The sequence below is a fragment of the Micropterus salmoides genome, unplaced genomic scaffold (genome assembly GCF_014851395.1).
Source record: "Micropterus salmoides isolate LMB-PRFRI ecotype aquatic unplaced genomic scaffold, ASM1485139v1 Ms_hic_scaffold_12, whole genome shotgun sequence".
Lineage (NCBI taxonomy): Eukaryota > Metazoa > Chordata > Actinopteri > Centrarchiformes > Centrarchidae > Micropterus > Micropterus salmoides.
Genome location: NW_024040263.1, coordinates 9666091 through 9679109, shown reverse-complemented (window position 1 = coordinate 9679109; position 13019 = coordinate 9666091). Strand labels below are relative to the sequence as shown.

At 41.3% G+C, this 13019-nt stretch overlaps 1 protein-coding gene across 1 annotated transcript; it reads left to right on the top strand.

Annotated features, from left to right (window-relative positions):
* Positions 1-6958: 6958 nt before the first annotated feature.
* Positions 6959-10738, top strand: LOC119898921 (cytochrome P450 2U1-like). The gene is given in 6 exon segments (XM_038713255.1): positions 6959-7650; positions 8173-8823; positions 9487-9648; positions 9829-9849; positions 9852-9995; positions 10103-10738. Coding segments are annotated over 6 exon segments (1587 nt in total). The 5' UTR covers positions 6959-7223; the 3' UTR covers positions 10285-10738.
* Positions 10739-13019: the final 2281 nt, after the last annotated feature.

Here is a 13019-nt window from a genome sequence, read left to right as displayed (position 1 = left end):
GTTAATATGTTGCATTGACTCTTGTGTTAGATTCTTTACAATTGCAAAATACACGAAGATCTGTGTTAATTGTAATGTTTTTTGTGCACAGGCAAAAGGAAAAGAGACAAGAATGGGGAGCTGCTGGAATATTTTGAGAGGTCTGACGAAAGGTTCCTGCAGCACTGCAAGGAAATGAATGATACCTTGCTGAAGAAAATGGATGCAGACTCAACTGCAATGCTTGGACTCATGGAGCGTATGGTCACGGTGATGGAGAGGCAATCCCACTGATGAGTGCTACTGAATCAGAAAGAAACTATGTTGTACACACTGCACTGCACACACTTCATTATTTTAGTCTTTGCACAGTGTACTTTTGCAAAAAATAAATGTTTTCTGAAGAAACATGTCTGCTGTAGTATGCTTAATCAACAAACAAGAAGAACAAGAAGAAGAAACAAATGCAAGTAATCAAGGTTAAAAAAAAATGTTTTTATTTACATTTGTGCAGATTAAACACTGCTGCATTTCAGGAAACCAGAAAGAGGGAACTATTAACTCAGCAAATAAACATAAAAATGTTACATCTGGTGTTATGGCAGTTTAATTATTTAACAAAAATACAACTCAGCTAGAATTACAATGTATGGCAGTGGTGCAGTAAGAAAAAAAGAAATCAGTCGTTCCCTCTACAAAAGTACTGTATTAACGCAGCTCTGATGTCAGCCCCTTCTTGATTACCATGTTCAGGTAGCGCCTGGATAGGAGGCTGAATGTTTATAGGCCTGTCTTGATGCTCCTCTGTAAAGTTGTCCCCATGTTCCTGACAAATGTTGTGAAGCACACAGCAGGCGAGTGTCATTTGCTTGCTCAGCTCCAGCTTGCAGTCATTTCTTTTTAGGAGGCACCTCCATCAACCTTTTAGTCTCCCAAAACACATCTCCACAACTGACCGTGCACTGCTCAGCCGGAAATTGTAGGTCTGTTGTTCATGTGTAAGTCTGCCAGTGTCTGAAAAGGGCTTCGTGAGCCAGTTCTACATAGGGTAAGCTGGGTCACCAATTAGATAATGTCCAACATCACACCCAGAGATGTTCATTTTGTTTTGGCCTAATAACTCCCCGTCATTCAGGACTTCCCACAAATGTGACCGTCTCAGTACTCTTACGTCGTGAACACTACCTGGATAGCCAACAAATACATCCCATCAACCACTGCTTGGAGAACAATTGAATGCCATCCTTTCCAGTTGTAATAGTCTCTAGGGTACTCCTCTGGTGCTATTACAGGGATGTGACTTCCATCTATTGCTCCAACACACTGTGGTACTCTCCAACGATTCTGAAAGAATGTGGCTAGTTCTACAAACTTGTCAGCGTCAGGAAATGAAATGTGCACAGGAAGCCGCACCTTGTTGACTGCGTAGCAAAAGTCCTGAACACAGTTAAACACAGTGCTGAGGCCTACCTCAAAAAGATGGCTTATGGTCCTGTATTCGATGCCGGTGGCCAGTTTCCAGATGGCAATTGCCACTCGCTTTCGGATTGTGACACGCATACGATAATTTGTGTTCCTTCTCCCCATGTCAGGCCTGACTCGAGCACAGATGTACTCAAATGACTCCCGGGACACTCGGAAATTCTGCAAAAACTGTTGAGCGGTGAAATCCGGAACAATTGTGTCCGTGCTGAGATCGTGGGTGTGCCCAGACAACAGGCCGTCTCTGTCTTGCGATGTGCCGCAATACTAACGTTGCTTGTAAAGATAAAAATCAGTGCACAATTTTAATTTTTTTTTGATTTCCAATGTAATCTATTGGTAGTCTGTCCTACCAGTACATACTGTAGCTAACGTTAGGGCCATTTGAGCTAGCGGCCTTGCATTTGCTTCCAACAAGAGCTAACATCAATAATATGAATCGTACATGTTATATAATTCTTCTCGAACGTAACCTCCGTCTATAGTAATCCAGACAAGCAGCACAAATGTGTTCTAAACGTCTTCTTCTGGCCCCAATATAGGATCGCAAAGCCAGGAGAAATATTTGCAGAAAGACGATGTAGTCCGACATTGTAACTGTTATGCTTGAAGTTGGCGCAAGCGTTTCTGGGAAGGCTAAGACGTATTGCGACCTACACAGTGACGTGATGATGTCGTTCGCTGGGCTCTCTAGTCAGTGGAAAAACAAACAGGTTCTGAGAAGGTTCGCAAGTTGAACCAACTTTGAACCAACTTTGAACCAGCACCAGTTCCGAACCAGTTCTTTTTTGGTGGAAAAGGGGTATGAGAGAGAAAGCAGGCAGTGGACCAAACCACTGTGAGGCAAGAGAGGGGGGCTCAAAATGTTTCTAAAGTTAAAAAGCACTTTAATTGCCCTGTTTGCGTTTGTATTGTTTTACTATTTACACAAGGCTATTTTAAGTATATATCATTATATTATTTTATGTTTTTTAAGGGGGGGACACCCCTCAGATAGGGTCCCCGTCCCCCCCGTGATTTCCGCCTATGAATTATGATGGCGGGATCGAGGGGAGAGGGATAAAGGGGTCGAGGATGGAGGGATGAAGGGGTCGAGAAGGGGGGGATGAAGGAGGTTGTTTAGGGTTTGGTGTCTGGGGCAGCTAGGAACCGGGGGTCAAGACTCACAGGGTGTTTCTCAAAACCAACAATGCAAAGAACGGACTTGTGTTCTTGGGGAGAATGTTCTTGCTAGTCGTTCTTGGAAGAATGAACTTGCAGAGCACACAAAACGCTGCTGACGGTTTGAGACGATGCGTTTTTGCTGGTATTGCGCAATACCCCAAGCGCAGAGGTCGCCTGCATTGCTCTAAATCGCTCTAATTATTATAACAGCCAGGCTTTATCCCCTAAAACAAAAAGTTCAGAATCGGGTTAATTGTTAATTAACTTAACAAGATATATTTGCACATACATAAAATTATATAAAATAAAAGCAAATAAAAGGCAAATACTGTGACCACAACTCTACTGTATACTAGCAATGTAATGCCTAATATAATAATAATAATAATAATAATAAAGCCACTTTCATTCTATTTCTGTTTATTTTTTCCAAAGTTTCACAAGGCCAGATTTTTCTGTACATCAGCATTTTTCTGTACATCATCTAGATGTCTCTTGATTTAAGTTAAAACCCTACAAAATTACTCAGAATGTAATGACATAATAACAGCGGTACGAATGTTAAAACTATCATACAGCTGTGGGTCATAACTCTGCCGTTGTTGCAGGACTCTCTGCTGTGTTGGCTGCAGTGGTCTGCGTGTCTGAAGGCTCTGTGAGCGGACTGGCAGGCCGGCTGGTTAGTGTTCGTTAGGGTTCGTTCATAAGACCTAATCATGTATATGACTTGGGAGGAACGGGTTGTCTCAGTGAGTGATTCGTTCATTTGTCACGTGACAGCTCAGCTACAGGGCTGTGGTAAGCAGGCAGCACAGGAAACAGAACTGATTAGTTCACGACTCTCAACTGTGAGTCTCTAGGTCTGAGTCGTTCATTTGTCACGTGACAGCTACTGTGGAGCAGGAATGAACAACTCGTTCACCGCTCACATGGGTCCTCCTCAGCGCCGGAGAATGAGAGGCAGGTCGGCTGTCAGGTAACAGTCACTGGACTGACATTATATAGCTATTTTGTTAATTATGTGACATTTTATAAAGCATACCATTATTACAGCACAGTGATGTTGTGCTAAGTTATAGTTTTAACACAGCCGCACCGTAACTTTAGTCCTGCTAGTGTTTAACATTACAGCTAACAGCTGATGAGAGTTGTTCTGGGTCTGCTCCACTTCAGAGCCCTGACAGGGTTCCACTGGGAGCCGAATTACCTCAGAGGTCATCTCCTCTCCAAATAAAACAGACCCGGTCATTAAAACATTAAAACACAGCCACATAGAAACATTAGCGTTAACCCTGTAAACAGCTAACAGCTGATCCAGGTCCACCAGAGAACGCTACCTAACTTTTCCTTTTTATTTACCAACAGAGCCGTGCTGTTGTTTCACAGCTTGTGACTGATGAACAACCTGCAGTGTTTGAGAGCGATGTGCTCATGTTTGTTACTCTGTCTGCAGAATCCGAACCTGATGTGGGCCATTCTGCGTCTAGAACTGCCAAACTGCTGCGTTTATATGTGTTAATATTTCTCTGTTCCTCTCTCTGTGCTGGAGTTCTTTAAGAACTTGGTGGCTTGATCCAGATTATTATTAAATTGGTTGAATTTTAATAAGAGTGTGTTTATTCATATAGTGTATCAAGCTTATTACTTCAGTATATTTACTGCAAATCTAATATTAATATTTTACTCATGGATAGGGACGTTAGGCTGCTGTATGAATGAGCACTTTAGAGATAATGATAGTAATTATATACATAAGCCTTTATATGGCTGGTCTGGTTGTATACTCGGGAAAGATTGTGAAAATGGAAAGATTTAGCCGGAGTAGTGGTGATTACATATTGACAACATATTTCTGTGGTTTTTACATGGTTTGAATTTGGTTGTGGGCCCAGGGGGTTTATAATGATGATATACAGTAATCAAGAGGTGAATTTGTGCATTATACTTTGTCAAATAAAGCAAGCCAGGCAGCCTTCCGTGTTTTAGAACGGCACTGTTTTTAATCGCCCACTATAGGACTGCAGCGCCACAATAACCAGCCTAGTTCAAATGAACGAAATGACTCAAAAAAAGATTAGTTAATTTTAATGAACGAGATTTTAATGAATGAGTCTGTCAAAAGACTCTAACTTGCTATCACTACGGATGGTTAGCTTCCCCTGCGGGCTGCCATGCGTCACAACTCTAAAAACGTTGGAGCACATTTTCGATTCGCCATAATTTTTAGTAAAACTGCCAATATTCGATATCTACACAGTTTCTCGCCTCAAAACTTCTCAGAAGTGGATTTAGTTATGAAATAAAGTACGAAAATAGTAATAAAGGTTCTGTCGTCGGACTCTCTCAGCTTCTTGCCGCCACTCGCTTGAATGCCAAAATGAATGCTGGGATATCTCTACCGTCAAGTTCACACAGTTACTAACCGATGCATCCTCGGTAAAATGGGCATGTCAAGAACACTTAACGGGAATTTTAACCGTTCTTGCCAAAATGCAAACTTGTGTATTGGGACAGTACTTGGGCCACAAAACATGATGTTTCACAAGAACACAAGTACAGACAAGAACACAGCTTGAGAAAGGCCTAGGGTGGTGGAGACGGGTATGGCTGCAGCTTGGAGCCTACCATCTCATGCCCTCCCGCTTGGTGCCTTCTACTAGTTTCTACATTTCAAAATAAAGCTTGCATCTTGTTCCCTATTTCTACCTCGTTCTTTGGTGTTTTTGAACTGATAAATGGAGACTGTCATGCTAATGATAGTGCTACAATAATGCTATTCCAGCAATCTGGTAGAAAGATTGTTTTAAACGTAGTTTCAAGTGTCAAAATGGAAATTGCAAATTATGTGTGTTACACACTCCTGGCAGTATGCAGCTAAACGTTGTTTGCAATCCGTTCTTAATCAAGAGAGGAAGCAGCAGCAGCAGAAGGAAAAAGTGGAGTCACAATTAGAAACGTATAAATTATCTACTCAAGGGCTCAGCTGAAGTGATTACCTTACTTTAGGAGTGTTAGAGGGATGTTTCTAGTTTTGAAAATGTATTTAATGGCTCATTTAGTTATGTAGACCTACTCTGCTTGCATAAAATTCTCAAGAATGCAGGAATAAAGGTCTCTAAAGACCCAGATGCCCCCAACAAATGCTTTGTCTGGAGAGTGGGTTGACCAGGGACCACAGCCTCCGTCTGTGACCATCCTTGACCTTAAAAACTTGTGCCATGAGGTGTGTATGTGTCTCGGCTACGTGTCCATAAACAATTTGAAAGGAGTGAAAATGTTCACACAGAGATGAGCATCCTGCAGTATTTTAAGAGGAAGAGGACAGAGGTCACATGAGCAGGAGTAGAAAAAACTGAGGAGGACGAGCTTGTAAGTTGTATGGATAGCTACTAGACGTAGTAAATTCTAAAACTCACGTAGTAAAAAGACTTTGTTATTACAATTGCATGTCATCAGAGTTTGCTTTGAAGACAGTTCTGTGTTCACAAACATTTGTTGCAGGAAGAGTCAGGCCCAAGTGAGACACAGGAAATATCACAGACAGCTACATCAAATGTAACATTAGGATAACTAAATACATTTGTACTGTGGCTACATTAACTAACAGCTGTTCCATGGTTTTTATGGTATGTAGTCGGTTTTGTTCTAGTTATATTATACTCCCTCTCTCTGACCCTCTCCCTCTTTGAGTTTTCATAATCTCCCCTCTCTGTTCTATTATCCATCTTCTGTCACTACAAAGACCCTCTTTCAGCCACACTAATAAGTACATTCTGTTTTCAAAAGTCATTAGAAATGAGCATTTAATCAGAATCAGAAGGAGCTTTATTGCCAAGTAGTGTTTAACACATACGAGGAATTTGTTTTGGTGATAAGGTGCTACACGTAGACAAACATACAGTTGACATAAATAAATGTAGAAATATATAAATATGGAATAGACAATGCAAGTTATATAATATTAAAAAGAATAGAGAAAAATAATACAACTATTTATTTATCAACTATTTAAGTGCTTTTTTTTTTTAAATAAATCCCCCCCAGCGTCCCCCCCAGGTCCAAAGTCGCTCCTACGCCCCTAGGTTAGACAGGCTTATATAGTGAGTGCATGTGATTGGATTAAAGAGGCACAGGTGGATGAAATGAGTAAAGCAAGGGTGGTTGATTGGAGGAATGAATGAGGCGCAGGTGGTCGAATTAGTGAGAGAGAGGCGTGGTCCTGTTCCTGAACTTCAGTTATATAACTCCATTTATAGTGGTACTTGAGCGCTTGCGAAAATGTATCAATCTTTAACTTAATTTAAATTTGCTAGGTTGTTAGGCTACATTGTAACAAACAGCCAGCAGTGGTGTAACCTTTAAGACAATTCTAAGGGCAAAGGATCCCGTTATTCTCTGTGTCAAAGTGAACCAATCACAGCAGGTCAACGCGCTGTCAGCCAATAGGAAGCCAGTTTCTATACCACGTTGACTCGTCGTTAACAAGCAACACGGGAAGAGCTTAAATTGGTGCATCAAACACCAGAATACTTCTGAAAATGGGATAGTATTGTCAGCTCTTTGTTTAATTGTAGTAAGTTTAATTTAATTGTGACGCTATGGTGTCGTTTTCATGGCCGGATTATCTGAGCAGCTCCGTGCTCTCACATGAAAACATTATAGCTTTGATAGTATTCGTGATAGTGTATTTTCTAGTTACATTTTATCAGAGAGGACGGGACCTCGCAAATATTCCGCCAGGTCCAAAGCCGTGGCCGGTAGTCGGCAACTTTGGTGGCTTTCTCATCCCCACTTTCATCCGTAGGAGTTTCGGACAGCAGCCAGACAGTTCCGTCATAAACGCTGTGGTTGTTTTAACGGAACAAGCCAACGTGTATGGTAATGTCTACAGCCTTTTTGTGGGGAGTCAGTTGGTCGTCGTGCTTAATGGCTACGAAGTGGTGAAGGATGCTCTCTCAAACCATCCCGACGTGTTCTCCGACAGACCAACTGTTCCTACTGTTACTATTATGACTAAACGCAAAGGTAAATTGCATTAAATGACCATCTCATTTATTTAAATCATACTTGTATGTTGAGTAAACTTAAAGCATGTAATAACTTGCAGAACCTAGCCAAAACTAATGCAGTCCAATAAGTCTTCCAAGAAATAGTTTTGTTTAACCATTAGAGAGGTGATAATTCAACTTTATTGCTCTTTTGGAGGCTGTAGACTGCTGTTGAATTGTACTGCCTTGTCCTGAGAGTCTGTTGTAATATTTGTCAACTCACATTTACATAAAATAGTACATTGTTAGAAAAACCTCTCTGGAAAAGAATAGCTGTAACTTAGACAGGCGCTTTTTAGGTTTAACACCCTAAAACCTTGAGCTGCAGTAAACAGGTTGACCAATAGCAAAACAAAACAATACTGGTAGCCTACTGATGACAAGTGTAACTGTATTTACATGTAGGTTACAGTTTAACATGTCCATATAGATAAGAAACTTACCTTGACCTAAATGCTACTGTTTGTTGACATGAGCCATATGCCATCCCTTTTTTTAGGAATAGTCTTTGCACCTTACGGGCCAGTGTGGAGAAAGCAGCGCAGGTTCTGCCACACCACACTCCGCAACTTTGGCCTGGGAAAGTTAAGCTTGGAGCCTTGCATCCTGCAAGGCCTGGCTACCATCAAAACAGAGCTGCTCAAACTGAACGAGGAGTCTGGTGGTGCCGGTGTGGACCTGGCCCCGCTGATCAGCAACGCCGTGTCAAACGTCATCTGCTCGCTGATCCTGGGTCAGCGCTTCCATCACGATGACCTCGAGTTCCGCAACATGCTGGGCCTAATGGTTCGTGGGCTGGAGATCTGTGTGAACATCCCCGCGGTTCTCATCAACATCTTTCCACTGCTGTACTATTTGCCTTTTGGGGTCTTCAAGGAGTTACGGCAGGTGGAAAGAGACATCACAGTGTTCCTGAAGAGGATTATTGCAAAGCACCGTGAAACATTAGATCCTGACAGCCCAAGGGATCTAGCAGACATGTACTTCATAGAGATGTTGTCCCAGCAAGCTGCTGGGGAGGAGGACAGCAGTTTCACAGAAGATTATCTCTTTTATATAATAGGAGATCTCTTCATTGCTGGCACTGACACCACCAGTAATTCTGTTTTATGGACTCTGCTCTACATGGTCTTACACCCTGATATCCAAGGTAAGCGAGTGTAGCAAGTCCATCCTTGACAGAGCTTACATGCTCTTGTGAAATGAAGCATTTTGTGTAGTTTGCTTGTGCAAAACTGACCTCCACAATGACACTGGAGTGGAGCTGTGGGACCATCACCTGTAATCTGAAATATCAGATCAAAAATCATTTTCTATCCAATAAAGTGGAAAAGCAAATTTTATCCTGAGTTTTTGAGGAATAAAAAAAAAACAACAAAGTGTTAAACAACTGATACAAATGAGTTCAATCAATACATAATTCAATAATATAAAATTGAGATGCTGACAGCTAACCACAGACCTTGTTTTCTACATAAACGGAAAACTCTTAGGGGGGGGGTGGGGGGACAAGGAATTGGTTATTTTCTGTGGGAACAAACGGCTCATACTTCCCAGTTTTGGACAACAAATGAATGGCTCGATTATGCATTTAGCTACTTCTCCAACTGCTTTACAACCACATTGATTAGCACATCAAAACATGCATTTTACTTTTGCTTTCTAGTTCTTTTATTGAAATTATTTTGAAAGGCATCCCAAAGTGTGTCCCAAAGTCAAACTTAATTTTTTGCTGATTTGTTGAGACAAGGACTTATTAATCATGCAAGAATAATGTTCTTAACGTTGCTTTGCTTCTGCTGTTTTAATTCAGAAAAGGTCCAGGCAGAGATTGATGAAGTGGTGGGCCGAAACAGTGTCCCATCTTTGACTGATAAGGGGAGTTTGCCTTTTACTGAAGCTACCATCATGGAGGTGCAGAGATTGGCTACAGTGGTTCCTCTGGGTATTCCTCACATGGCCTCTGAGACAACGGGTTAACACCTTTTTTTTTTTTGGATCTTCACTAAAACCTTTTTGTTAATGCTCAACTAGTCAGATCTCAGATAATAATTGTATCAGGGAAAATAAAGATCGACAGAGCTGAATTGGGTTGACTGTCATGAGCATCTGATTTGCTAAGGTGATGGCATTGTAATGTGTTCTCCTTTTCCAGAGTTCAGAGGCTACACTATTCCAAAGGAACAGTTGTTTTGCCCAACCTGTGGTCTGTCCACAGAGATCCCACTGTGTGGGATGACCCAGACAGTTTCAACCCAGCACGCTTCTTGGACGATGAGGGAAAGTTGATCAGGAAAGAGTGCTTTATGCCATTCGGGACAGGTATGCCACTCTCTACTCATATGGGCTTAATTACTGAAATAACATGATCTATAAATTGGAATTGTCTGCACACCAGGCTCTAATGATTAATGCAGTGTATCCTTCAGGTCGTAGGGTGTGCATGGGTGAACAGCTGGCGAAGATGGAGCTGTTCCTGATGGTTACCAGTTTATTGCAGGCCTTCGAATTCAGACTTCCAGAGGGAGTGCCTCCTCCTCCCCTGCACGGGCGATTCGGCCTGACGCTGGCACCCTGCCCATACACTGTGTGTGTGAACCTTCGTAGATGAAACGGTGGAAGACTTGGTTTGACCAGATTTTCTGTAAACCGGGTGTTCTGATGCAAAGAGCCTTGCAGAAGGCCAAAGATGTTGGTGAAGGTGTCCTGTAATCATGTGCAAAATATAAAAAGCATGTTTTGATTGGAATGTAGCTGTTTTGCTAAGGACGGATGCATATTATATTTATCAGTTAATTTGATTATTCAAGCAATCATTTTATCCATACAATTTTAAAAAATGAGAAATACTCATCAGAAGTGACTACAATCCAAACTGGCTAACAGTAAGTAATACATCTGCAATATGATCCAGAACAGCTGCAAATAATCTAATTTAAGAAGCTGGAACCAGCAAATGTTTTGTATAATCACTTGATAATCAAGTGTTGATTAAGGTGTTATTTGTGGTGATAAATTTTTAATTACACACTCAATAAAGTAACCACTATGCCAGATACTTAAAACACCTGCTCAAAATCTGTGTTACGACCCATAAGGTCCTATGTTTGTTCGTGGTCCGTGTGTTCTTGCTCTCTCCAGGTGTTTGCTGGTATCGTCTCCCGGCTAGCAACTGGTTGTCCTAATCAGCTGCAGCTATAAGGAGACCTAGATTTTGGAGAAGTTTGTCGGCGGCATGTCGCCATGTGTGCTGTGCTTGGATCTACTTTTTGAAGCAGCAGGCAGTGTTGGAGAAGCAGAGAGTGAGGTGTGGCGTGAAGGGTGGGCCAGTTCCTGTGGTGGCAGCCGCTGTGTCTGTGTGCCACCCGCTGTTGTCCTCCCGCTGCAGAAAATTGCAGGTGATATGGTCTTTGGTCCCGGTTGGACTCCGGTGAGCCTGACCAATCAGTAATGGAGTGTTTTGTTTTGAGGGTGGGGTATTATTCAGGTGGGCTCATAATTTTCATTATAGTTAGGTCCCCTATTTTTGCCTCCAGACTGTTTTGGTTTGTCCCTTATCCAGGGGCAATTCTAGGATCAGACCTTTAGGGGTGCTCAGCCCCTAATGAGAATGTAGCATGCATACAATGCCTTGCAAAAGTGTTCACTAATTGGTGGAGAGAATAAGTAGGCCCTACTAGAGAGGAGCTGGTTTGGAGCAGAGCAGGTCAGTCAAGGGCGTCACTTTGTGTTGAAAAGCGGTGGGGACATAAGGGCTCAGATTAGGGGTGTAATGAACATTTGGGTCATGAGATGTGACGATGCATGAGAACGAGACGAGAAGACTTTTAGTACTATTTCGATTAAATATTTGACGTAGAAATATGTGCCGGGGGTACTCCCCCAGAAGATTTTGAGCATTAAACTTGTAATTTCCTGCATTCTGGAGACATTTCTGCTCCAGTTTGTGGTGTAAATGTCTGGGTTTTATGAGGGGGGGAAAACTATATTGCATGTTTTCTTATTGTGCAAATAAACCTTTTCTCAAAACGTTTTCATTTGTTATTTAATATTTTTTGGTGCAAACTATTTTTCAGAACATTTTTAACAAATGCTTTCAAAAAGTGAAAAATCTGCCATTTCAAAATGTGGAAGGGACATGTCCCAGCGTCCCCAGCATCCCCAGTGTAAATGACCCCTATGGGGTCAGCGGACCAGTTGGGGTCAGACAGCAGTGTGGAGCTGTAGGCTCGTGTTTACTCCCTCATAGGAGGGAGTCAAGTGTTTACTAATTTAAATGTTAATTTTTTTTTCTGTTAGTATAATTGTTTAACATTAAATTAAAACTAATTTCAAAGCTAGGCCTACTGTTAGCAGTGTTGGGAAGGAACTGTAATATTACTTTTCTCATTTCACTTACTCATTTTCACAGTAACTAGCAGTGTAACGGATCACTATTTCCAAAACAGTAATATTATAGTTACTAATCCAGGTAACACTGCTTTACTGAGTAACTGAATGCACCATCCTTGCCGTGAATGTGCAACTGGGCAGCAGGTCTAGTTTAGGCCTATCATGAATATTATGTTCCAGTTACCAGTTTTGGGAACTAGTTGCATGTAATTTAGTTACATACTTCGATTACAAATTAAATGTAACTAATGTTACATTTACTGGGGAAAATGTGTATTTAAATCCCCACTTATGAAAATGGTTATAACATCGGGGGTTACATCTGAATATTTTCTGTAAAAAGCTCAGCTATATGTTAAATATTAATTTATTGCTTTGCATGTTTTTATGTGCACAATGTCTTTCTTTGCCAGTTCCACCCACAGCTGTTTTGTAAAGTTTGATGCTGTTCTGATGCTTTTGATTGGTTCTCATGTCTGAATTTGCAGCACCAACATCTGCCAGTGAAACTGGCCCCCCAAACTGTCTTTTGAAAAGGTTAACAGTTGAAAACATTCATTAGAAATTAATGAAATGTGATGTTAAATTTCTTTGATAGAGTAATTGAAGTAGTTAAACTAGGCTACTATAAATTAAAAATGTATTCCGCTTCCCATGTATTAATTTTTTGGGATATATACGAGTGAAAAACTCCGTAGTAGTGAGTGCGGATCGATTTAAAGTATCGATATTCCTGATACCAACGTTTCTGCTCTGGGATCGATACTCGTATAATAGGATCGATATCTAAACTCAGTCATTGGAGTGTGTTTATCATAAGTATCTTACTGTCACCGGGATGGTCTAATTATACTTTGTTGATAGGACTACTTTCCTTCCGCCTGTCAAAGTCATGCTTGCGCTAGGGCTCTGTAACGTAGCTTCTTTGAAGTGAGCCCAGCGTAAGTTACAGTA